This window comes from Nansenia antarctica (assembly GCF_963989245.1).
Source record: "Nansenia antarctica genome assembly, chromosome: 6".
Classification (NCBI taxonomy): Eukaryota; Metazoa; Chordata; class Actinopteri; order Argentiniformes; family Microstomatidae; genus Nansenia; species Nansenia antarctica.
The window spans coordinates 42,594,671-42,622,580 of record NC_137676.1 but is presented as its reverse complement, the minus strand read 5'-3'; the positions used below and the strand labels follow the sequence as shown (position 1 = coordinate 42,622,580).

General features: G+C 42.3%; 1 protein-coding gene across 3 annotated transcripts; it reads right to left on the bottom strand.

Annotated features, from left to right (window-relative positions):
• Nucleotides 1–106: 106 nt before the first annotated feature.
• On the bottom strand, nucleotides 107–23,998 carry trim33 (tripartite motif containing 33; the record flags this gene model as incomplete). Of its 3 annotated transcripts, none has more annotated exons than XM_080534977.1 (20): nucleotides 107–834; nucleotides 1,045–1,095; nucleotides 2,320–2,472; nucleotides 2,642–2,716; nucleotides 6,704–6,821; nucleotides 7,124–7,677; nucleotides 7,856–8,012; nucleotides 8,539–8,602; nucleotides 9,148–9,283; nucleotides 9,698–9,907; nucleotides 10,474–10,659; nucleotides 11,689–12,158; nucleotides 14,651–14,768; nucleotides 15,195–15,341; nucleotides 15,593–15,707; nucleotides 15,883–15,999; nucleotides 16,493–16,625; nucleotides 16,923–17,070; nucleotides 17,402–17,520; nucleotides 23,407–23,998. In XM_080534977.1, the coding sequence occupies 20 exons, from the start codon at nucleotides 23,996–23,998 to the stop codon at nucleotides 616–618; spliced, it is 3,882 nt and encodes a 1,293-aa protein (XP_080391103.1). In that variant the 3' UTR covers nucleotides 107–615. The 3 variants fall into 3 exon arrangements, with proteins under 3 accessions (XP_080391103.1, XP_080391104.1, XP_080391105.1); XM_080534978.1 differs by having other exon boundaries at nucleotides 11,698–12,158; XM_080534979.1 differs by having other exon boundaries at nucleotides 16,493–16,616.
• Between the last annotated feature and the right edge of the window lie 3,912 nt (nucleotides 23,999–27,910).

Below are 27,910 nucleotides of genomic sequence, written 5' to 3'. Positions count from 1 at the left end.
CACTGATATCAATACTGCAGGAAATATTTGAAGAACAATGTTTTATTGATGATGGACCAAACATCAACGTGAATACCTGCCACTGGCTTTTCTGATTTGGTTTCTCTTATCTACAGCAAGGAACACATGTTGACAAACACACTCATACAAATACTTGGTCGGTAATTCATGTCAAATTTTATAGTACATTAAGATTAAGGGAAATTAGGATTTATTTAGGATCTTATAAAGCATGTTTCACAACAGATTTACAAACATCGTAAATTATAATGATAGAAAAGAAATAATGAGTTATTAGTTAAACTACTGCAAACAAATCATACTTTAAAATCTGTGCAAGCATTTTCTTGAACATCCATAAGTTGCCACGGAGGAAATGCAAATCTTCCATTATGTCTTCAAAAGTCCAGTTTTGCCAGAGACAGATGTCATATCTATTTTACAATAATTCTTTTAGAGGCAAAACATGAAATAAACCTGTAAAGTCTCTACAATAAGTCCCACGTTTGACCTATGTAGTCTCAAAGAGAAGTAGTCGAAAAGTGTAAGAGATGAGGAAGACTAAATCCTTTCAATTCTCTGAATTTCTTCTTTTCCTCTCTTACACGATGCATCTCACTTTATGTGCAGGGCCTTTTCGTTTTCAGTTTTTAAACGCTTGCGCCTCGGCTGCACAAACTCGTCCTCAGAGTCTTCTGTGACATCACCCTCCACTTCGGCGGGGGCCTCGGACTCAGGTTCTACCGGGAAACTCTGTTCAGGGTAATTCTCCAGTAGCTTCTCTTCAAAGTACGAACTCACGGTTTTGCCTGCCTCTGCCACCTCTGAGTCAGCCTGCCAGGAGGGAGAGGGAGGGAGGAAGAGGGGGAGGAGGGGGGAGAATAAATTGGAGAAGGGGGTGGTGAGGGCCCCATTCAACAGGAGGGATGAATGGGTAAGGAATAACAGAAGGAGGAAGAGAAAAGTAGAGTGGGTTAAGAATCCCAGTGGTAGGGTGAGTCGCAGCTGAACCTTGCCTGTCCATGTGTATTAGAAACGGCTTACCTGAACATTAATCTGTTTCTCCTCATCATAAACCTGGATTATTCGAGACATCTAAAAGGGGTGATAACAGTACAATAAAGACAAAAAAGCAGATGGGGAGAGGGGGAGAAATAAAGATTTCACAGCACAGGCAGGTTAAGTGACAACCATGTGTACTGTAACTACCTAAGCCTAAAATACCCTGCTCGGTGAACTGAAGTGATGTCTGAATATAATGTGTCACTCCATAAAACCCTTATTCCTCTTACAGAAGTTAACGCTGAAGACCTCTGATCAATATTGCAGTTACAGTTACTAACTAGACTTCTGTTTACAGTCTATTCCATGAAATGTCTTTACCTCTCTTTCCCCCGTCTGTCAGGAGGGCAGATATAGGGCAGTACCCCACACACTGTGGATCCATGTGAATACTAGCTTTTCGTTTTTCTTTTACATTTTATTTATGCTCAATTAATTTGCTTTAACTGTGACCTAATAAATGTCTAAAATTTCTGAGACCAAAATAAGTCCTAAATTGTGATCAACAGGAGACCCTTTACTGTTAATGCAACATGGTTTTCAAATCTCAGTTACTTCCTCATTGATGCAATTATTTCCCGTTCCTCATCAATAATTGACAGAAGAAGGGAAACATTGACACCTCATGGTAAAATGCCATATCAGTAAAGCCCATTCTAAATGCTTGTAAATAGGTGGTCCCATAACTCACATGACAAGCAATTTTGATTTCAGGTTTCCCAATATTTGGATTAGAATTAAATTGTGAACATAATGTGGGCTACATTATACACATCAAGAATGTGTTGACATGGGCATCACTCGTATGTATTCTGTGTTTGAGATTTTAAATGTAATCTGAAAAGAAAATCTGTTATTCAGGATAACACAAATCTGAAAAAGAATACACAACAAATGTTTTTCAAACACATTTATCATGCTATCCTGACTAGTCTAAAAGCACGGTCATGCCAACGTTGTTATATTTTCAGTGGCTGTGAAAATCTAAAGTTTTGAGTAACTGCCTTAGAATCAGCCTTTTTGGTTACAACAGCAAGACAACAGTTCTAGTAGCCAGTTTGAAGAGGGAGTGGACAGTAAGGCTGGAATTCCATTCCACCCTAATTTAAATGAATCTAGTATTGCTAAAGTAATCCCTGTGAGTGCACACAAGCCCATGCAAAGTGTGTGGTTAAAAACTGCCCCACCTTCTGCAAAATGTACATGCATTTAACAATCTCAGCCTCCTCCCTCATACTTGGTACTCATGCCACTCACCTCGTTGTACTTGGCACAGTTGCTGAAGACCAAGCGCACGTCAGACACAAACTCTTTCGGGCTCTGGTAGTGCTGCGGGTGTTTCAACTGCAGTTTCTGTTTCACCAGGGTCAGGTCCATGGGCTTCTTTATGATCTTGTAGTAGTTAGGGACCTGGAGACAGAAGAAGATACTTTACCTGACCAGGAAAAACTCTTGGCCCTAGTTATACAACATTATGGTTAAATGTTGTGGTAGGGCAGTGCTTTGATGGAGGAAAGCAGATTATCTCGGGCAGGATACAGCTAGCACGGACTCTTCTACTTGCTTCCCCTTTACTTACTGAGGGAGAGACTGGCTCCTGGAACTCCACACTGAGCGGATGGCAAAACAGATACAGCAGGAGGCGCTCACATCTCTGCAGAGAGGAAGAGAGAGGGAGAATGACCAGGAGGGGAGGAACAGACGTAGTGTTGTCACAATACCAACATTTTGACTTTGATACCACTACCAGCTTAAGTATTAAGTATTAACAATTTCGATTCTTAAATGATACCACGGCAACCACAAAAACAGAACATGGAAATTCTTTCAAAGATAAAATGATTTGTATTAATAAAATAACAGAATAACATCTTCAATATGAAAATGTAATAATAATAAAGTCATTTGTTACAAAGCTTGGAACTTTTTGCTATTTTTCAGTTAGTTATTTGCTAATGCTTGTTCTTACTTTGTTGTCTCTTACTCTGGGGGGGAATTCATAATGAGATTTGATAGCTGATATTTGAATCAGTATACTATGCTAAACAACAAATGAGTGAAGACAATAATTCTATAAATGTTTACATTCTTTCAATATGATACAAAATATAAGGTTATATTTGTTAATCTGACCAAATACAGGCCAAGGTCTTATCTCAATGACATTCATATAATCACAAAAAATGTGTTTTGTTTAAACTCACTCGCTTGCTTGACTGAATATTTGAGATGCTGAACTTAATTGTCATCCTTGAATGTGTCATGTTGTCGAATCATGTATCTAAGCATATCCTTAGCTATTAGACCTATCGTCATTTGAACTCCTTGTAGAGGTTGGGATGGAAAGATGTTTGGCTAAATGACGTGTTGCCTCCCTTTGACTGCATTGGCCTTATAACATCTTTTACAAAGAGGCTTTTTTTAATGCATGCGGAGTGCACTGCCCCCTGCCCCACATAAGCATATACTGTAGACCAGGGGTCGGCAACCTATGGCACGCGTGCCAGCAGTGGCACGCGACAGCTTAAACAGTGGCACGCGACAGCTAATCAATAAGTGCGAGAATGGGATATTTTTTATTTTTATTTTTTATGTTGGCCGCGTTCGTAAATTCGCGCACACTGGGTTCAATGTCACAATGGGATTGTTTTATTATTATTGGGATTGTAGGATCAGGCCCGTGAATGAGTTCTCTCTTGCCCGCGGGATGATATTTAATTACTATTAAAACCGGCCCGCAGTATTATGTGCCCGCAGCACCATAATACTACAAGTCCCAAGATGCATTGGCGCGTACCGAGTGCCCGCGAGCGAGCGCGACCCCTTGTCTTCTCTTCACTTCAGTACTAGTCATGAGCAGCAGCAGCACAGTCACAGTGGAGACCTAAACATCGCCGTCAATTCCCGAGTGTTCCCGAGTACACAGTTTGCTGACAAACTCGGCATACTTGCTGCCGAATTCAGGCGGAGATTTTCCGACTTTGAAGCAATCCGTTTGCAGTTGACGTGGAAAGTGCACCAGCAAATCTCCAAATGGCGCTGATTGAGCTCCAGTGTAATGACACACTGAACGCAGAATATGAGTCCATGGCACTGCTGAGTTTGCTCGTTTCATCCCCGACACAATGCCTGAGCTGCGCACCCAAGTTGCTCAGACGCTGTCTATGTTTGGCAGCACATACTTGTGTGAACTACTGTTTTCGTTGATGAAACTAAACAAAACATCACATAGGAGTCGTCTTACTGATGAACACCTGAACTCAATCCTGAGGATTTCCTCAGCTCAGAGCCTGACCCCAAACATTAATGAACTTGTACTCAAGATGAGACACCAAGTATCGGGCTCAGCCTCAGACAAGTGAGCAGAAAGGACTTGGACTTGATATTTCTTTGAAGGAAAAAAAAAAATTTCTCCAGTTGAATGGACCCAGGGACATGTTGCCTACGAAATTAATGCAACTGTTTTGCACTTTTGCAAGTTTGCACTAACTTTTCTAATTTTATTATAGAAGACAGTCATTGGTGAGGATCGGAGCAGCACACTGATTTGTTTTTAATGCATGCTGTTTCACTTTTGCATTTATCTTGCCATTGAGCTTTGAATGAAAATTACATTTAGCTGTTTACCTGTTAAAAAAAAAACGTTTTCAATTTATTACTGAAAGAGCCTTGAGAAAATATTGCAACTGATTTTATTTATGTTTTACTTAATTTAATGTAATGATTAATGCTAAGTGCAATATAGGCTGTGTTATTGGTATTGCTTCAATATGTGCAATAATTGCGAGTTTTAATAAACATTGAACCAGCCCGGCCCTCCACTTGTACCATTTTTAAATTTTGGCCCCCTGTGTATTTGACTTTGACATGACTGGACTAGAGGCAGTCTCAGGCACGCTCCGGCGCTCTCAGGGCGAATTTACGAATGCAGCCCTAGTCTCTCATCCACTCCACGAGAGTCGTATTCTGGCGCCAATTTCCAAAGTAAAATTCTGAATTCGATTCGATACTTGTATCAATATAACTCAAGTTGTTCAAGGATGAAGCAGACAAGGCCGAATCAATAAGACATGCTGTGTCAAGGTATGGGAAGCAGGCCAGCACCTTTAAAGCATTTGCCACTGCTAAAAATCACGCAACTGAAGCAAGCTTTCGCATTGCTCATTGCATTGCGAAACGTGGAAAGCCATTCACTGATGGAGAATATATTAAGGAGGCTTTCCTCTGTAGCTCAGATGTTTTGTTTGAAGGCTTATCAAACAAAGACACAATAAAATCAAGAATAAAAGACATCCCAGTGTCAGCCAGAAGTGTGGAACGAAGAATAGGAGAAATGGCAGAAAACGTGAAAGCGCAGCAGACGCGTTTGAAAGATGCGACGGTGTTTAGCCTCGCACTTGATGAGAGCGTAGATGTGAATGACATGCCACGTCTGGCTGTCATAGCAAGATACTGTGATTCTGCTGTAAGGGAGGAGCTCTGCTGCCTAAAACCAATGCCAGAAACAACAAAAGGTGAGGACATCGCTAAAGTTCTTATCGAGCATTTTGTGGAGCGAGGGATTGACATTAGCAGGATTTTTGCAGTGACAACAGATGGTGCCCCTGCCATGGTCGGGAAACAGAGGGGAGCGGTTGCATTAGTTGTGTGCAACTTAAAGTGACCAAGTACCACCCCCAGATAATGGAGTTGAGCAAAGGAAAACAGGGCCAGGGATCACGACATTGATTGTTAGGACTGTTTACATGGCTTTGCATACATAGCTCTTTGCAACCAAAATATATTATATATTTTAATTCATACAAGTAAGACCCTTGTATAATCACCCTCCAGTTAGGCCTACTTATTAAAATGATAACCATAGGGAGCGCAGTGAGCAACTTTGGTAGAAATTGAGCGCTCCAATTTGCTTAAAGTTGTGCTACGCATCACAAAGTTTAGTTGTCTTAGATGTTATGTTGGTAATTTTGTTCAAGTTTCAGTTAGTTAAATTTTTAGGTTTATTTAGCATACATGGCTTTGCATACATAGCTCTTTGCTGAAAATTGTTGTTCATGTTGTGGAATAAAATTGCAGATCTGTTGGTCTGTTTGGTTTGGTTTGATGTCGAGTCATAATTAATGTTGATATTGTGGTTGGCACACTGACTAACAAGACAATTTAAAAATGGCACTTCATATCAAAAAGGTTGCCTACCCCTGCTGTAGACAAATGACACTTAATGTAATAATCCACACAGCTCAAAGTAATACTGCATCAGGCTTCTAGTAAATATTCTTATAGAACCGTTTTCAAAGCTGGGTATTGTGATACTGACATCATGCAACACTAACAGACATGTTAGGGTATTGTGACACTGACATCATGCAACACTAACAGACATGTTTCTCATTCCTCAGCTTACATTTGGGGCTGAGGGTGATGTGGTTATTGTGTCTGATTCTGAACCCTGTTCCACCAAATGTTCTTCTCAATTGTAAACAGAAAATCATTACTGGAAGTAGTAAAACATCTTTCCAAAGAACAGGGGGGGGGGGGGGGGGGGGTCTTCCCTCGAACCTGCTCAAACACTTTCGGCAACAGCACTGATGGCGGCCCGCCATAGTCTCGTCCATGTATGGGGAACCCTGGGAGTACTTACCCTATGATCCTCAGGACTCAGGCCCTGCTCACTACTGTCCTTGGTGTCAGTGTCATCACAGTTGTACTCCATCTCTGGGCTGGTCAGGCTCCGGCAGAACGTGCACATCCAGTCTCCACTGAAGGACAAAGGAAAGAACAACACAAGGGTTACATTTCCCTTTTTACATTTAAAAAGCAAGAAAAGAAAAAAATTAATCTACAGGCCCTATACTTTTCATACAACCAAAACAATCAAAATGTTTAAATAATTCAATCTGCAATTAGTTACATAGCTTAATAAACACTTATATGTTGTATTCTTCTTTGCTTTATGCATTCGACATAATATTTATCTGCAATGTTACTCACAACACCTACTAAAAACAGTCCAAGAAGCAGCACGAGCCATTAAGTGACCCTGGAGGAGCAGCCTGCTCACCTTGGGGAGCATTTTAACGTGGGGATGTGGCACGTCATGTGGAAGACTTTGGGACAGCGGTCGCAGCACAGCAGCTCCCCCCCGTTGTTGCACACGGCGCACCAGTCCTCATTAGGGTCGTCATCCTTCCCAGCCTGGGCTGTGGCACCGCTCCCGCTGCGCGGCGAGCGCATGGAAGCGGCTGCCGCCACTTTCTCAGACTTCCCGTTGGCGAGTGGAGCGCCGGGGGTGGTACTGCTGTCTTTCGCAGTGGATGTTGTGGTGGAGGTGGAGGGGGCTATGCTAGTGGAGGTGGAGGGGGCTGCACTGGTGGAGGTGGAGGGGGCTATGCTAGTGGAGGTGGAGGGGGCTGCGCTGGTGGAGGTGGAGGGGGCTGCGCTGGTGAAGGTGGAGGGGGCTGTGCTGGGCCCGTTGGCTCCACAGTAGGCTTCGTCGCCCAGGGGCTCGCTTTTGATCAGCTCCCCGAATGTCTTGAGGACATCCTGCACAGAGCCTGTGGACACGGCACCCAGCACAGGGAGAGGGGGCGTCATGCTGCTCTCTGGACTGCTCATCTAGAGTGGGGGGGGAGAAGGGAGCAGCTAGTAGGACATGATGTAAAATGTACATTTTAAAAACAGTACATCTCGCTGTAAACTTTAATAAAGGTACATTGCCTGTCATTAGGACGTTTTGAGCAACATCATATGTATGCAAATAGTCTAGAGGTGTAAGAAAACTGAGTTGTAATACCATGCACGCACTCCTCCCCCCGTCCTTCCCCCGTTCTGTCTTAACGGAGGAAGAGCTTCCAGAGAAGCCACACTCCACCTCTGTCCCGGGCTCCTGCTTCACTCTGACCTGCTCTAGGAGAGCGCTCACTGGCCCGGATCTACCTGCAGAACCACAACTAAGGACACGGACGGACACGGACACACACACACACACACACACACACACACACACACACACACACATCAATACAATCTGACATGTATGCCAATGAGGTCTATGAATGCTTCACTTCTTTCGCTGTTGTGAAACAGCTGTTGTACAGCTTCAGCTGCTTCTCAGCAGGGACTTCTGCACTTAGTGGTACAGAGTGGTTTCAGAAATAAAGAGAGAGAATCAACTTTCACATTTTCTCCCTAAACTACTAAACTACTCTCACCCAGGGGTTCTCCCGATCAGGAAGTGGTGAAAGAACAAAAGGTAACAACAATTGGTAAGATCCTTTGGTCAGGGAAAAACTCCTGGCCCTAAAAGCACTGCCATATGGAGGAGGAATGGCCAAGCAAAAGCAGTCCCATGACTATGAATTATATGAAATTATAGGAATTATAATTAATAGAAAAGGCATCCATAGCAGGTTCATAAATTCTATATCCAAATCTAATGAGAGTTCTAAGGTGTGGGGCTGTGTGGTGGATCATCACCTGCCCCTGCTGCCGGTGCTGGACGTACTGGAGGGCCGCACTGGCGTGTGGGAGTTTGACAAGCCTGTGTGTGGGAGAGAGAGAGAGACAGAGAGGATGAGGCAGTGAAACACCATGACAAATGGGTTTAGTCAGTCATACAGCGTTCTTATCTTTCACGGGATAAATACAGATATCTGAATTTGTTCCAGACAGAGTGAATTAACCATCTGCCTTTTTGGAAAATGATTCAGGATTTCATAGACTGATAGAAGCATGTGTCATACTCGAATGGCCTGATATTGATAAAGAGTTTTACTTGTTGCCATTTATTTTTATTTTGCATATCCGATTTTTCTGACTTGGAATAAGAGGTGCTACATTTACAGTGGCGCTTATTTGATCATAGCTCTGAGAAAATATATAAGACACAGCATTCTCCATGTACAAGTTTCAAAGAGTAATATAGTTATGAAAATATGCAAACTGTGCTGTCCATTATTTATTTGGTATGGATTTATCATCCTGAGGACCCAGCAGCACTAACGGTGTGTGTGCAACAAGCTTTTGGAGTGAGCATGTTTTCCCTTTCTTTCATATCCTTGTCCAGAGTAAGATCCCCCCCAGTACCTGAGGAGCCCGGTGAGTGTGTGGAGGGTCCAGGGGAGAGGTTCATCTCCATGGGCAGTCCCAGCTGAGAAAGCGTGCTGGCCGAGATGTAGCGACTAAGGAGGTTGCCCAAGCTGCTGGAGCCTGCGTCTTCCAGCTGACAACCACACACAGACATACACACAAAATTGCTGATTTTTGATTGCTGTGATTTGCTTGCCCGCTCATAGCACAGGCGTTTACGCTTGTCAACAGAGACTAACTGCTTAGGCTATTGAGAAGAAAACACTGACATGGATTTACAGGTAACCATGCGCTATATATATAAATATTTATATAAAATGACCTGAAATGGCTATTTTGCTTGGCAGCTGATAAGAACTCTCAACCCATCCCAGAAAGTTCAACCACCCTAACCATACGTACACTCATTGAATCCCCTCAAAAAAACAAAAAGGAAATGGAACCAGGTTTTGACATGTGACATGTGCCTGTTCCTAAGAGGCTGTGTGTTTGTGTGTGTGTGTGTGTGTGTGTGTGTGTGTGTGTGTGTGTGTGTACGTACGTGTACCTGAATGGGAGGGATGTCCGGCAGACAGGGCAGGTTTTCTGGGTTGGTGACGGAGGGGATGAGCTCGATGGCGCCCACTATAGGGCTAGCAGGGCTGCGGTGGGCCATGCTGGCCATGCTGCTGGCACTGGTTGGGCTGGTGGGGTTGGCAGCACTCATGTTGTGGAGCGACGCCACTGGGAAGGGCCCAGCGTGACCTGGGTTAGAGTGCTGAAGGGAGAAAGGGGAGGGAGTGGGAGTGAGAGATAAAGACAGAGAAAAAGAAAAGAGAGGTCACCAAAATTAAAACACTCCAGGAGTATCAATGCTTGTTGAATCACACCAAGTCTACGTGCTACGATGCAGTGTGCGTTTCACTACCATGCTTTAAAATCATGTTCATGCTCCACAAACACAACTCTATGCAAGTATGAATAGAAAAAATACCAAACCCCTGTTTGATGTAAGAAACGAAACCTGTGGTGGCTCATCTCAGAATCTACAGTCATCTAAACACAAAAAGATTGTCGATATGGCTCTCATTGCTCTCACTGTAACCATACATTCATTCATTTGTCCATGCGCTAAAGATTAAACTGCAAAATGACACCCGCTGGGCCAATCAATCATGTCTTTCTCATGTACACAACAGCACACCTATTGTGTACCATCACTGTTTGTAGTGTACGACTCCTCATCTTTGGCTGTGTAAAACAAGATCGATTTATCTTTGCTGTTCATCCATTTGGATTTCTATCAACATAATGGTGTGTTTTTGAGCAGGCGTAACGTCTGACCTGTCTCTGCAACTGAGGCTGCATCAGCGGGGGGTACTGTTGTCCGTTGTGACGGGGCTGGGCGGTGGGCATGCGGCCCTGGACCTGGGGCATGCGCATGTGGTGGGGGGGGTACATGTGTTGGGGAGAGCCGTTCATGCCCCCTGGTCCCCTCTGCAGGGCCTGCATGCTGATGAGCCTGGGGGGCTGAGGGGAGAGAGGGAGGGAGACCACCATTATTCTTTTCATCATTATTGTTTGTTGCCTTTACCATTATGTTTCTATTATCTGCAGTATTTGCCATTATCCATTTGCTGTTTATATTGCTTTGGTATCATTGGTAACATCCTTTCATGAAGCAGAGCATTTGTTCATGCTGGGCACTCTTAGTCGAATGTTGCAGCTGTCTGTCAGGTGAGAAGACAGCTGGTTCTACGCGTATGCGAAAAACATCATCACGTATTCAAGGGACAGAGGCTTAAAAGCATCAGTTTAATAGTCCTCCTAGCATTCAACAGTTTTGGCTAGCTGAGTGTTTGTGTGGTAAACTCGACCACCACCCCCAGCCTCCACCCGCTTGGTCGCACTACGTAACCTACTTCTGGAGTCTTGATAAGTTATAGCTCCCTGCCATATTGTATACTTGTACGTTGTGGTTGTTTTAACTCCAATCAGGGAGCTATATATAGCCGAGCCATCCAATTACACCAAGCTTAAATGTATTATCATTTTCATGAAATAAATGGTTAAACTAATGCAACTGTCCTGACTGAAAGGACAATAAACCCTGAGCGAAAGAGGCACACATAGATACACACATTCTCCTACCATACACAGGGACTATTTAGAGATGGAATACGAATGGGAGAGGGGAATGGGGAGATTAAGATACTTATCGGTGTCAAAACAAGCAGCACTTTTGACCCAAAATGACTTTTGACATCTTGTTATGTGCGTCATTTTTTCCGACCGGGTAGGACTATTTTCAGAGAGCTGTTGGCTATTCCTTACTAACTTACAACACTAAAGAAAACCGAAGAAAACCACAAGGATTAACCATGAATTAGCTGGCGCCCAACCTAGTACATGGTTGGTTTTATGTGTGGCGTCACTCATTTCAAACGTGTTTCCACGCCTTCGTAGATACGTTATGTAAAGGGTTTCCCCACGCTTCTGAACTAGTAGAGCCTGGTCTCAACGAGTTTACCTCCAACCCAACTTCAATTGACCACTGACCATCTCTACCTGCTGCTGGACCATCTGTGGCCCCCCCGGTCTGGGCCCCCCTTGCTGCTGAGACAGCTGGGAGGCGATGCGCATCTGCTGCTGGATCTGCTGTTGGTGCTGCTGCTGTTGTTGTTGTTGTTGTTGTTGTTGTTGTTGCTGGTGTTGTTGTTGTTGTTGTTGTTGTTGCTGGTGTTGTTGTTGTTGTTGTTGTTGCTGGTGTTGCTGCTGCTGTTGTTGTTGTTGTTGTTGTTGTTGTTGTTGTTGTTGCTGCTGCTGGTGGTGCTGGTGGTGCTGCTTCTGCTGTTGCTGGGCGAAGGCGGCCTGCTGCATGTGTTGCAGTCGCAGCTGGGCCAGGTTGATCTGCCCCGAGTGTTTGCTCGGGTGCCCGTGTCCCGGCGAAATGGGCCCACCCCCCACCATCACGTTGGGGACACTAGGGGGGTGCACCGCCTGTGGCATCTTCTCGATCACCAGGTTCCCTACAGTTGGGGGGGGAAGAGTGAGAGGGGGAAAAAGGCTGAGAGTAAGTGACAAGGTTTATATGTAGGTAGAGGATTGCCTGTACAATCCAATGTACAATTATATGCTGTGTTGTAATAATACAAACTGCGAGTGAGACATCCTGCTAATTGTGTATTCACTATTGGGAGGTATATATTTGTGGACAATGGACACACAGTGGGGTGCAAAAATGTACAATTAATATCTACGTGAAAAGAAGCAAACCTAACAAAGTTAAACATGATTTTTATTTGTAACTTTTTAGTTTCAAAATAATAAAAAAAGGCCTTGTGCAAAAGTTTGGGAACCCTGTCAGCTAGTACTTTGTAACTCCTCCTCAGGAAACTATAACAGCTTGCAAACGTTTCCTGTAGCCAGCTAAGAGTCTGTCAATTCTTGTTTTTGGAATTTGTCCACATTCTTCCCAGCAGAACACCTCTAGCTCAGAAATATTCTTCGGCCTTCTTGCATGCAAGTCTGGCGACTGTGATGGCCATTCCAAAACCTTCATCTGTCTTTCCTGGAGGTACTTCATGGTTGATTTTGAGGTATGCCTCGGATCATTGTCTTGCTGGAATACCCAACCTCTCCAACTTCAATTTCTGGACTGACCCTCGAACATTAGCCTCTAGAATGTCTTGATATTTGGTGGAATCCATTCTTCCTTCCACCCGTAGAATATTGCCTGTGCCCCCAGTTGCTACACAACCCCAAAGAAAATGGATCCACCTCCATGCTTAACAGTTGGCACGGTGTTCTTCTCTACAAATGCTTCAGGTTTCTCAAGGTCTCTTTTGCATACTTCAGACGCTTGTTGAGGTCGTAGGATAGGCTTCTTTATGGCAACTCTGCCATGTAGGTCTTTGTTGTTTAAGGTACGCTGTATTGTTGTCCTGTGAACAACTAGACCGGTGTCTACTACTCTTTTTTGCAGCTCTTTTGCAGTGATGTGTGGGTTCTTCTGAGCATTTCTCACCAGATCTCGGGCCATTCTATCTGAACATTTTCTTGGTCTTCCAGATCTTGCCTTGACTTAAATTGCTCTACTTATTTTCCATTTTCTGATGATGTTTCTGACAGTGGAAATGGATAGTTTGAAACGTTGCAAGAGTTTTTTGTAGTCTTCTCCTTGATGGTGGAAGTGAACTATCTTGATTCTGACATCCTTGGACAACTGTTTAGAGGAACCCATGTTTTTTAACACCAGACACAACAGCCACCGCAGTCGGATACTTTAGAAGGCATAGAGTTACTTCAGAATAATATAGTTCAAACCTGGAATTATATTCACCTGACTCATTGAAGCCAAATAACAAATAAATCACCTTGGTCTGGGCCTTAGTAATCATCTTCTCAAAAGGTAACAAAGAATAATCCAAAAGAGTTCCCAAACTTTTGCAAAGGGCCCTTTTCCTTTATTATCATTTAAAAACTGTTAATTTTAAATAAAAAGAAAACTTGCTTTACAATTTCCAGAAAGGTGTCATGTTTAACTTTGTAGAATTTAGTGTTCAGATTTGCTTTCAATCACTTGGGGCCCGTAGTTCCAAACTTTTAATCTCAATCAGATCCCATCAGATTTTGAAATCCCATTTTTTGTGATCCAGGATCAGAAAACTCGGACAGATTTTGTCCCAGTATTTCAAAGCAATTCAGGATAGGATCACCCTGATCCAGATTCAGACTTTTCAAGATTAGTAGATCCTGAATATCAGTGCTCGCAGAGTCCCCCTCTCTGACATCCATGATCCCCCAGAGCCCCTTGCACCTGCTGATTATCTAGGCCCACCTATGGATATCCCTCTAAATGAGATACTGAGTGGTGGTGCAATGCAAGACGCTATTGTCCGCAATTACTTTTGAAAGGTGATGACAGATGATGGACTTTTTTTTCTTTAATCTAAATTACATTTGTGATTGACAATCTTTGTTGTGATACTTTTATGAGCATAAACATTTATGTTATCAACATTTGGTTGAAAATGAAATAGGCCACCAAAAATGTGTGATTTGCCATGAAGGCTAAACATTGTGTATTATTTCATTTAACAAACTTTGCCATCTTATTTATATTGAAACATATTTTTAAATAAATTGTAGCCTATAGTACATTTTGCTCTGGTAATCCACTGGAAATCCACCCCTCTGGTGGGATCAAGATAATCCAGTTTTTTGGGATCAAACTGATCCCATATCTGATCGGATATCAAAGTGATCCTAATCCTGTTTTTTGGTTTTGAACTACCCAAAATCCAAATCTGATCCGAACAGATAGGGATTAAACGTTTTGAACTACTAGGACCTGGAGATGAATTGTAACAGACATTTAAACCAGGGGTGCCCACATTTTTGCAACCCACTGTATCTCCCTCTCCAGACACTTCCCTGTGTCATTAACTCAACCTATAGATGTAGATGAGTATAGTGTATGTGAAGAACTATCTTCTCAGCCAGAGGGGGGTCCTCTCACCTAGGTTGACCACATTCTTGGCCCAGAAGGTGGGATCGCAGAAGAAGCGCACCGCCCCGTTGGCCTGAGGCACTGGGTCCAGTCTGGCCTTCAGAATATAGCGCAGCTGGAACAGGATCTGCACACACACAGACAACCACATGTTGGGACTCAATGGTTGGTAGCTGGAGTAACATACTTAGAGGAGGGAAGGGCAATATTTAAACAGATCAGCCATGTCAGATGTTGCCTAGATTTGTGATAGGATTACTTTACAGGCTAACCACTTGCTAGCTTCCCAAATAACATGGTATTCACTCCACAGTGCACTATTTTGAACAAAACCATGTGTCTTCAACCATAGTGGGAAGCATGCGCTGGTAGGGTTTGACCTCATCTTAAGTAAGAGAGAAAGAGGGAGAGAAAGAGCGTGTGTGTGTGGGTGTGTGTGCATCTTCAACCAAAGCACGCCCTGGTAGGGTTTGACCTCAGCTGAAGTGAGAGGAAAAGACACAGAGACAGAGAGTGTGTGTGTGAGAGAGAGAAAGAGAGAGAGAGTTCGTACCAGCCTCTTGCTGTAGAGCAGGGCAGTGCTGCTGCCGTTGCTGATGGCCCAGTGGGTAAAGTTGAGCACGTGGAGGATCTGCTGGGCCAGCGTGGTGATGTCCCTCTGCTGAGACGCCAACTTGATGCTCCGCTCCTTGGTCACACTCTGGAGGAACAAGGGACACGCGCAATAGCAACTAACAATTAAACAAGTCAAATATAGACAAAAAAAAGTAAAATAAAATGATCAGTGCAAAATGTAAGTCACATATAATGGTATTTCATGGGTATTCATAATTGTTTTCTTTATATTTTTATATCAACTGCATATTCCATAAACATTACATGCAAATGAAGGTCCTGAGTCCCAAGTGCCTCCTCTCTATAGTACCAGGGGGCTAATGGAGGTCCTCTTACCTCCAGCTGCTGCAGTAAAGACTTGCCCTTCTTGTTGATTTCGTTAATAAGAGTAAACACTGCGATCTTGATCTCATACTCCACTTTCTTATGTGTCTCAGTAACTTCTTTGATCCTGGATTGAGATAATTGAGAGGGAACGAACACACAAACACACACACACACACACACACACACACACACACACACACACCTTAGAGACACAATAAAAGGGCACTTTGAGACTGCTCTTGCTAGCATCAAGAAGCCCATATCAAATGTTGCTGGAGAGATGGGGAGGGTTTCATTACCTGCTATGCACATGAGAGGCAGAGAAATGGACATATTGCTTCTTCTCCTGCAGTTTGCCCATGTGGGTCTCAATGACACCTTTCTGGTTCTGGAAGGCCTCCTCCAGGAACTGGTACCTGAAAGAAGAAAGGCTCTGTTCAACAAAGACCGCTACAATACTACATCAATATACCACTAGATCAATTATGATGTGGAGATTGTCACTTACAATACTTTTTATTTAATTTTATCCTGACTATCATCCATTTGAGTTTTTGAAAAAGATAAAACAAATCTTGAAACTAAATAAATAGTAATAATTATATATATGTATATACATACAAGCAAATAACTCACCAGAATTGCCATACACATGTATATATGGTACGTACATTGATGGAGAGGCAATAATATAACTGAGCTCATATATACACATACAAAAGAAAAGGGAGAATTATTATTTTTTATAATAAAAATAAAAAGGAAAAAACTAAACTGAGAAAAAACTAAAGAAAAGGGTAGGCCTACATTGCAACAGATACACTAATTATATCCAACTCCTACTCTACTCCTGGTCAATTCACAACAACAACTATCATCCATGTCTTGATACAAAGCTGCCTGACTTGCCTGTGCTCCTTGTGTTCAAGCAGTTGGCAGTCTCGGCAGGTAAGCGTGTCACACGTCTCACAGAACAGTTTCAGGGGCTCCTGTTTGTGTATGGGACAGAACACTGGCCTCTGTCCTGGGGCACCTACAGACACTACAGACAGACAGGGAGAGAAAGAGAGAAATAGAGAGAGTGTCAGCAACACTGGGAACCAGCAGGGCCAATCTACTGAAGGACTCAGATTGATTCTGCAGCATGGTCACCATGGCAACAGCCTATCGGCTGTGACGCTCAGACGCCTGAAAACTACCCTATGTAGGGGTACTACTACACACCAAAGCGATCATCAAAATATACCACACATACAGTATATTTACACATTCACCGGTGTCAAACTGTCATTTGGTATTTCACTGTCACTGTGTTGAAAGAGTTTGGATGACAGCTCACCAGTGGGGACATCCTCTTTCTTGTGGATGTTGTGGTCCTTGGTGATCTTCACCCTTTGGTGAGCCTCGATGCAGGTCTTGCACAGCCACTCTGCACATTCTATGCAGAACCCTATGGTACCTGCATTGTCCTCGCAACTGGTACACACCTGGTTCAGGAAACACACACAACCACATCAGACACACAGATTAACAAATAATTCTTATAAACATATATATCTTTTTTTCTCTTTTATTACTGTTATTATATGTATTTTGATCATTACAAATGTCAATAAGTGAGGTTTCCTATAAACCATCAAGGGTTTCTCATGTTACCTGCACATTTGTCATTAGTTTTTTATTGGCAGAATATTTTTCTGGTTTATTGTCTTTTGCAAAACAATAAATAAAGATGCCTTTATTTGGCCACACAAGCAGCTTGAATGGAATAGGCCACTGAATGGAATTGAAATCAAACAGCGCAAAACCCAGTTATACCTGTGCCGATTTTTCATCTGAAGTGTTGGAGGCCTCAGAGGTGTCCTTCACAAAGTAGTTATCAATGATGTCGCTCTGCTTGCAGTCCTGGTGACACACCGTGCAACGCATGACATTCACTAGAATAGAGAGGAGGACAACACAATAAAGACACACTGGTCAACATCCACTCATTAAATACAAAACCAAGTGGCCTGGGGTGGTCCAGTGGTCTAGTGGCCCATGTCGGCATGGGTTCGAATCTGGCCCATGCCCTGCTGACTTGCCCTCTCTCCCTTCTTCTCCTACTTTCCTGTCTGTCTTCACTGTATCTGTCCAATAAAATGAAAAATATGAGTGGGACTGCCCCACTCAGAAAAATAACTTAAAAATACAAAAACAAGAAAAGAGCCTTATATCCTCACTCACTCAGTGATGTTTTACATAAATACTGGACACTTCTCTATGCCTCTGCTATAACCTTGTACTTTTCATTCATAGTTCAATGAATGTAGTCACTGAAATCCAGCTGGATCATTCAATGACTACATTCAGTAACAAACAGGGTTTTCCTGCCATTTCAACAACTGGATTACACTACGTAAGTAAATACAAGTAATACATATTATTTTTCTATTTTGCTTTTTATTTAACAAAAAATAAATAATAATAAATAAATAAACATTCATGTACTTTGGTGGTCATGTTCAAGCTAATATAGATTCCATCTGTAGTCTGACACTAGCCTATATTACAGTCCTTATAGGGACTGTATTAGAAACTCACAGCAATTAGCACTTCCTGACAGCCTACCTAAAATGATTCAATTGGCTAAGCTGCCAAATGGTACTACTCCATTTGGTACTGGCCATTTGTTTAAATGATTCCAAGGCTACCCAAAGGTATTCCATCATAAATGCCATCGTAAATACCAGACAACTGCATGCCAGAAAAATAAAACGAACCTGAATATCTCCAATATTAGATAGATAGATTAATCTATCTATTAAGCTGTCTATCTAATATTGGAGATATTCTGAATAAATGGTTAGTTTTTTTGTTTTTTATTATCTCCAATATTACTTAAGCTATTTTTAAAATGTTTTTGATGTTTTAATACATTAAATGATCATCAGTGAGCTGATTGAGTATCATAGGGCAATGATATGCAAATATATTTTTAGTAGATTAATCAGTAGAACGAATATACATAATACTACACTCCACCCCCACCCTAAACTCCTCCTACCTCACATAAACCCGTCAATTTAATCTCCCTGTACATCACTGGCTGCAGCACAAACCAGCCCAATCCAGTTTAAACCAGTCTATACTGGCTTGGGCTGCACACAGCCGGTTTGTGTAAGCTCCAGCTGCAAGGAGCTGTGAGTGATTGGTTGTGAGTGCAGCTGGAGAAGGGTTGAATTGAGACCACATCACGTGGGCTAATCCGCCACTGCAGCTGTGACACTTTGAACTGAGCTAGGTCAGCACATACATACATACATACGTGCGTACGTGCGTGCGTGTGTGTGTGTGTGTGTGTGTGTGTGTGTGTGTGTGTGTGTGGTGCACACACACACTTTAAAAATAAAAAAGGAATTCCACACAAGCCACTTATAAAAGGTGTGATGAACATTTTAAGCATAGTCTACAAGGGGAACATTTGATTCAGGGACAGTAACTACATCCAAAGCAATGTAAAACTAGCAATAGAATATCATTGTGGAAACAAAGACCCTGGGAGCACCGTGATCCAGGTCACACAGACTGACGGTCAAGTCTCATGGTTAGGCCAATAACACTTTTGTCACGGTGGTAGAGAACAATTCTAAGCTTTAGCAGGGCTTGACAATCAGGTAATTAGTGACTGGCCTACCGCATTAGAACCAAGTGAGGAGGAAATAACTGATCCAATAATATCAGTATATCGGGAAGCAAATGGAACACAGCAATTTTAACTATCAATGTAGTTCCTCCTACAAGTCGATACAACTTAAAACAGATTTCTCTGCGCTGCTCTTTCACTGACAAACAACCAACTGTTTTTGGTGTTAGCTGAATTTTGCACGATTTTACTTGATATTCGGATCAAATGCATGGGGCGTGTCAGGTGGGCTACTTCCCAGCAATCTAGAGTTAGACTATTTATCTGATTCTCATCACATGAGCCATTACGCCAAGAATGACAGCATTTTCATTATTTCTTCTTAATTTATTTTTACAGGGTATCGCGGGGCCTGTTCAGTTAACTCTGCATAGGCCTATGTGTTTGAACTTCTAGGTGTTTTCAACTAAAGTTATTTTCATACAACCAGGATACTGTCATTTAGGATGTCCATGCATGATTGAATACATACACAATTCTATTCGGTTGTTAAGTCTGACGTCAAAAGTGACGTTTAGCCATTTCCGGGTCCAAACCAGAAATTCCCCGCACCAGAGTACCAGTGAACTACAGCGGTAGAATGACAGTTTAATCGTTTTTTAGACTCGGATCTATTCATACAACAAGGTAGGGCTGCCACAAACGATTATTTTCATAGTCGACTAGTCACCGATTATTTTAACGATTAGTCGACTAATCGGATCATAAATTACAGCTTATCGCACAATTACTCAATCGCTCTTATTTAGCTATCATCTTCTAAATCAGCTTCTAAATTTAGCTTGAAGTTGTTAGTTGTTGTTGTAGGCATGTGCTAACTAAAAATAAAGACAATTAAAATGATTGTTCACTCAAAAATAGATATTTTAATGAACTTTGCAGATTTATTTCTGGCATCACTTGCATGTAATGTAATGTAAAGAGTAGTAGAGGGTGCAAACTGCTGAGTAAAATGAGGTAGGCTAGGCACTAGGCAACCAAAAGAATACAAAAACAAAAATAAATACTTGTACAGAGTACAAAAGTTTTGCTTTGCTTCACTCATCTCATAGTAGAACGCGCCTTCTTAGCACTGTAACGTTAAGACAACATTTTTAGCTATTTGATAAGTATCACTTTGATGACAACGTAAAATAATGTAAGAAGGCTTTTAACGTAACGATATCGTTAGCCAATAACAAGCTAACTAGCTTACCGAGACGAGCCATCGTCTTCCTCGTCATCTGCCACAACGTGCTTCCTTTTTAGATGCTCGCGCATCATAGACGTGCTGCCATGATAAGCGAGTTCAGCTTTGCAAATTTTACATTTTACATTCTTTTTTTCAACGTTGTGGTTGAAATGCTCCCACACTTTAGAGGTACGAGGACAGGAAGACATTTCTCTGTTTGTTTTTCCGGGGAAGTCACGTGTGCCCCGGATGACCGACACTGCGCATGTACATCAAAGACACTGGGAGACGCTAGCCAGTGGCAGCTTCAGGGAAGAAAAACGAATGCTTATCGAATGAAATGAATGGTCTTTATTGTCATTGATATAGTACAGGTACCAAACAACGAAATTTGGGAGGGGGGGCTCCCCTGGTGCTAGGCAAAAAAAAAAAAAAAAAACGCTTATTTCAGCTCCAAAAAAACATGCGACTACGGCGATTACCAAATATGTCGGCGACGATTTTGGTAGTCGACGTCGTCGTGACTAGTCGACTAATCGTGGCAGCCTTACAACAAGGGACACAATACTTTCCCGTTTTCTCCATATTGTCAGGGTATTTGAGCCTCGGAAAAGCGCTATATAAATATAATTAATTATTATTATTATTTCTGCATTTCGAAGACAGTGCCTCAGCCAACGTTGGACCCGGAAACACGTCACGACTTAACAAGCGGATTAGAAGCACAACCTAACCTTTTGAAAGACACCTGCACAATCCAACACCTGCACAATGTTGGATGCTTGCTGACACTCTCTTGTATCGTTGGCCTATAGAGTTTCTCCAATGGCAAGGCCTTCCACCTGCTACTACCTGCATCTGATCTAGCCTTCATGAAATCTAAGATACCAAGCTGCCTGGGTCCCACCAGCAAATCCTGGAAAAGGGGAAAAATGTTATTTGAGACTATGTATAACAAAGACCTTGCTTATGAACAATGATGTATGTTTTACAGTGTATGAAGCACAATATTGTAATTCAGGAACATCACATTCACATACTGTTACTCAAGCTCAAATTGTTCACAAGCAAGGTGCTCCACACGATCATTTCATGAAGATAAGACTGGGATGATGCTGGCTGCTTTTTAAAAAGCAGCAGCGTGTCTCTTCTCGTTGTTTAGAGTGGAAGAGATGCGTTTCGAGTGCTTCTCTGCCAATGCAACAGGCCGTGTGTTCCTGTGGGGGTTTTGCTCCCAGCATTCAGTTGAATAGTTCTTCTCCGGTGCTTGAGAACCGCTTCTCATTCCTGCACCTCATGTTTTTACTCCAATTATAAAGGTGTAGTGTGATGAAAGGCGTCATGCTGTCCAGTTAAACAAATGTGTCCCCTGTCCAAATGCTGCATTGCCTATGGAGTAAGGCCCAGCAGCTAATCATGGTTGCCATAACCTAATACCATTCTAAGACTAATTAAACTGCAAAAATGCTCAAAGTAAAATAAAATATCAGCCTAGCCACTAGGTGTATGAGTCATGATATCAGATTATTTGAGTTCTGACAAGCAGAAATGGCAATAAGCCAGGGATCACATGATAAAAAGTAATGGTGCAGGTCAGATGTTGTATGCTCTTCCCATAATCTTGTCTGTCCACATGACCAATAATATTTCAGAGCTGTTTATATTCCAGTGGAGGACAGGCTCATTGTAGGCCTAATGCATTGAATGGAAACGTGTTAGACACAATTCCTCTTTCCAATCCATATGTTACAATAAGACCATCACCCGTTTCCTTCAATAGCTGTCACAGACACAGGCATAGCTTCCCACCGATTCAAATGGAATCACTAAACCATGATAGAACATAATGGTGCAAAACCGTATCAAATAATAGCCTGACTAGGGCTCAACCAAAGTCATGAACATGGCACTGGCTGGTAGGTCAGTATAAAGAGAGCGACCCTGTCCACAAACATTTCTCTCTCAAACGACCCCCCACCAAGCCTAATCAGTACTTTGCAGACACAGTTCTGGTCATTAGCCTATGCTTTACTATGTAGGCTACTAGGCTTACTATGTACAACTTCAGTAACTGTTACTCAGAATACAACTAGTTATGAACTAGGCTAATGAATCAATATCGGGTTTATCATTGAGTAAGAAAGTAACAAATTAACCCAAAACTTTAACGCTTGTGGGAAATAGGCCTAATCATTAGCCTTGTAATGTAATCATATGCTAGAATGAAACTAGTTTCAACAAACAAACATTACTGGTGTGGTGTGACGGAGGCCCAAAACACCAAACCCTATCCTATCAAACCTCATCTCTCGGCACTTGTTTCCCATCTAAATCTGTATGGGATTTAGACCACAGCATCTTTGCCATTTTAGATGAAGACCTCAAACCATTTATTTGGTCACCACGGTGTTTCTCTTATGGCAGCTTTAGACTGGGCTCAAAGATCACCTCAGACTTGAATATCAGCCTAAAGATGTTTGTATTTTAACCTCCTTTGACGGCATAGCTGTCATGCAAGTAGTCTGACCACAACAACAGGAAGATGTTAGTGCATGAACAGGCTTACCACCACGAAAAAGGATGGAGAGACTGCATTTCAGATCCTGGACCAGGGCTTGTTTACAGAAACTGAAAATTCTCTGGCACAAGTGCCCTCATCCAGAAACATTAGTCCTCATCTGGCATATCAGGCCCAGGGACATCGATAGGCCTAGGGCCGATCTGTAGTATGTATGGTACGTTAGATATGTTAGATAGTAGGTAGCCCTAATGTGAAAGTCACAATGGGACTAACTACAGCCATTACCGTAAATCTACGACTATCTATCTATACAATCAAGGCTAAAGTCAAGAAGAAAACAACAATATAATTTCCTGTTGCCTCATGGTGCTGAGACGATTGTTGCTCATTCGCTTGGACGTGCGGCCACCTCGTAAGCATTCCATGTCCACTTCGAGTGCACTCACCTATGTGGGTCTCGGTCCCTCCGTGCAGTCCCGGCCTGGTTAAGGTAAGTTGTCGCTCGGGCTGTGGTATACATCTTAAGCAGAACGAGTGAAGGCAAGGTAAGAGTTTAGGTTCACAGTCACGGTTCTGGAGACTTTGTTTACACACAGCGCACGTATCCAGAAGGTTGATCGGGGCGGCGGGAACGGCCGCTGGGACCGTGGGAGGAGGGGACATCTCGGTGGTGAGTGTCGGTGAGGGTCCGGTAGTGTCCCCAGAGGGTCCGGTAGTGTCCCCAGGAGCCGATGGCTCGGTCGCCTGGTCCACACTGGTGTTCGCCACCGGGCTGTTGTTGCTCGTGCTGTCTTCTTCTCCCCCAGCGCCCGCCGCGCTGCTGTTACCAGCCCCGTCCCCTCCTCCGCCGGTGGCTGTCGCCGCCTGGGGAACATTCTCGTTGGTCTGTAATAATTCCTCTCCATCTTTCGAATTCGGCTCTATGACAATAATCGCATTCACATTTTTCGGTTCGGGGTCCCCGCTCTCCTCTCCCTGAGGTAGTGCATCCGAATTGGCAGGGCTCTCCATATCCCCCTCGCCTTTGTTTTCCGCCATCTTCCTTCCTCTTTGAACCACTGGACGTCGTACGTAGTGAAAATAAAACCTGCTTCATTACGCCTGACGTCATTACGCCAAGAGAACGATTTTTTTCTTCTACTTGCAACCTGAACACATAACAAAGATGAATCTCTTTTGTTATTTATGAATCTAATATTTATTAAACTTAAGCATTTAATCAACAACAACAAAATACAAATAAAAACGTTAATTGGTCAGAGTTAAAGGGACAATCTGGGATTCAAACAATAACAAAGCGGTCTGCCTTCCATTGTGTTTGGTAAACAGCTGAGGCACAGGGCTGGAGAAAATGCCACTCTCAGATTAGATTAGATTAGATTAGATTAGATTAGATTCAATTTAATTGTCATTGCAGAGTACAAGTACCAGACAACGAAATTCAGTTTAGCATCTAACCAGAAGTGCAAATAGTGATACAAAACATGATATAAAAAGACATGATAGAGATAGGTACAGTATGGCAAGTATGGTAGTTATAGTTATACAGTTATGAGCTATGTACAGTTAAGGTAGCAATGTACAGTATGGTATGTACAGGTGCACATTGACCAGGGGTGTGAGTGTTTGTGTGTGTGTGTGTGTGTGTGTGTGTGTGTGTGGGGGGGGGGGGTTCACAGACAAGGCTTAAGCCTAGTCCCAGACTAAAATGTCTGTTGAACTGTCCTAACCCAAAGCGACTTGCACAGACTTATCTTAAAATAGTCAAAGATGTAATCCATTTGTTGTGGATTAATTAAAGCCGATTGCAAGAGAGAGGATTAGAGGACTAGAGGATTAGAGGACTCCCAGGACTAAATTGAAGTTGAAATTAATCCTTCAAAGAGGCAGGTTTAACTGCTTACTACTGTTTGTGAGGGAGCATGGACTATTTGAAATATCTAAATGAAGACCAACATGCACTACAGAGGCCAGCCAGAGAAGTACATGTGGATAGAAATAATCCATTAAATTACTTTGTGGTGATTAAAATATGTACACTCATGAATATCCAACATTTATTTTTTACATATCATATTGTTCACCGAGGCTGGTAATCACAATTGTTTCATTACTGTGTCTTTGGATCATAGCTCTCTTTTCCAACTTCATATCCAATTCAATCTGTAGTATTCTCATTTTCATCTAGGTTCCTTTAACTAGTACACAATGGGCTGGTTTCATGGACGCAGATTAAGACAAATCCTAGACTAATCCTCAATGGAGATTTTCCATTGCAAGTGTGATTTAATTGTGGGTATTCCATTAACGTCGCTAAAGGAAAACTTGATTTATTCAAGTCTATTTAAGTCTCGCAAGACTTATCAAAAATAAGCCTGGATTTTCCTTTAGCGTTGATGGAATACTCCCCTGGACTAAGTTTAAGACTTAAAAACCGTCTGTGAAACTGGCCTTAATCTAAGCCCTGTCTGTGAAACCGGCCCTCAAATTCATAGACAGAGCTATGGATACAAGGAATGACCACCCATGAGATAAAAATGTAGTTTTAACCATGTTTTGAAGCTATACAATGTTTGTTTACAATTACAAACAAGTTTCAAGTTTTATTGTTACACATTACATTATAGGCAAGGCAAGGCAAGGCAAGTTTATTTGTATAGCACATTTCATACAACAGGGGCAATTCAAAGTGCTTTACATGCATTATTTAAAAATACAGCAAGAGGAGCATAAGAAAATAAAAATTACAATGAATAAAAGCAAATATAAGAGGTAAATAGATAAAACATTTAAAAAGACAATAGTTTAGCCCCGCGGTGGTGTAGCGGTCTACGCGCTGGCCGCTAGTGCATGCTGCCCACCGGGGCCGGGGTTCGTATCCCGGCTCGCCAGATCCAATATGCACACGGGAAGCGGCATATTGGCCGGCCGCTTCCGAGGGGGGGTATAGGAGTATTTCTGGACTAGGATCCGTCGCGCAACACCGCCCCCTGGGGTGCCGGAATAACGGTACTGGGCTCGAGGAGCCAGTCAGCCTAGTCTGCCTGGCGCCCTCCTCTGGGACTGCCGGCCACGGGGTCGGGCGGCGGATCCAATGCAATAGGCAGGGGATAATTGGATGCTAAATTGGGTTAAATTGGCTACCAAAATTGGGTGAAAAAGGGATAAAATCTGAAAAAAAAATAAAAAAAAATAAAAAAAAATAAAAAAAAGACAATAGTTAATGGAAAAAAGACATTGATAGAAGTGTTTGTGTTTAATCATAACTGGTGCAAAACATGAAGGTTTTTAGCTTAGATTTAAATATTTTAAGGGTTTGGGCCTGTTTGATTTCTTCAGGGAGTTTGTTCCAGGAGCATGCAGCAGCGTGACTGAAAGCTGCTGCACCGTGTTTTGTTTTTACTCTTGGAATTATTAGCTGATTTGTCTCAGCTGACCTTAGGGACCTTGCGGGAATATAGGGTGGGAGGAGATCTGAAAAAATATTATAAATATGTATTTTGGTCCAAGACCATTTTGTGATTTGTATGTAATTAGGAGGATTTTGAATTCAATTCTCTGAGAGACTGGTAGCCAGTGCAGGGATCTCAGGATTGGTGTAATGTGTTCAAATGTCTTTGTTTTTGTTAGGACCCTAGCAGCGGCGTTTTGGATGAGCTGCAATTTACGAACAGCTCCTTTAGATGGGCCTGTTAGTAGACCATTACAATAATCAAGTCTACTCGAAACAAATGCATGGATGAGTTTTTCAAGGTCTTGCTGGGACATGAAACCTCTCATTGTTATGTTTTTCAGGTGATAGTAGGCTGATTTAGTTATCAAGTTTATGTGGCTGTTGAAGTTTAGATCGGAGTCTAGAATTACACCAAGATTTCTGACCTGTTTTTTAGTGTGAAGAGAGAGAGAATCAAGTTTTGCACTGACTTTCGATCTTTTGTCAGGTGCACCGAATACAATTATCTCTGTTTTGTCCTTGTTTAGTTGGAGGAAGTTTTGTGTCATCCAGGCGTTTATTTGCTCAATGCAATTACAGAGATTGTCAATGGGACTATAGTCGTTCGGTGAGAGGGCTATGTAGATTTGAGTGTCATCCGCATAGTTGTGGTAGGCAATTTTGTTCTTTTTTATGATGTGTCCCAATGGAAGCATGTAGAGATTGAATAGAAGGGGGCCAAGGATTGACCCTTGCGGAACCCCACATGTCATTTTAATTTGGTCAGATACAAAGTTGCCAATGGAGACATAGTAGCTTCTGTCCTGTAGGTATGATCTAAACCAGTTTAGGGCAGTGCCCGAAAGTCCTACCCAGATTGTTAGTCTATCTATTAGAATGTCATGGTCTACAGTGTCAAAGGCAGTGTATAAGACTAGTTATACGGATTTATGAAACACATATAACCGTATGTGTATAAGAGTAAAATTATTAGGCTTTGGTTCCTGACATTGCAGCACAAGACAATAAGGCAATAGGCATAAGACAAGATTTTAAAAAGTGACAATAGTACAAGACATACTGTAAGTGACAAATAAGACAGGATACAATTAGCAGTACAAATAGTAAATAAAATGAATAGTTTCAAGATTCAATATGTTTATTTATCACAACGGTTATACAAGTATCATATGAGATCCTTTCGCTGGGGAGGCTCCACCTAGGATGCATATAAACATTTAATAAATAACCTATACATATAGAATATAATAACCAAATATAAGAGGCAACGGAAAATATATTCAAAATTGAGATAAAACCATTGAATTCTATACATTCATGGTAAGAAAAAATAAAAAGTACACTCAAGATATACATTTAGAAGAATGTTGCACAGGAGATGCATAGTGTGTGTGTGTGTGTGTGTGTGTGTGTTTGCGTGTGTGTGGGCCTGTGTGTGGTGTGCTTCCATGTGTGGTGTGCGGGGGTGGGCGGGGGTCGTGTTAGTGTGTGTGTGT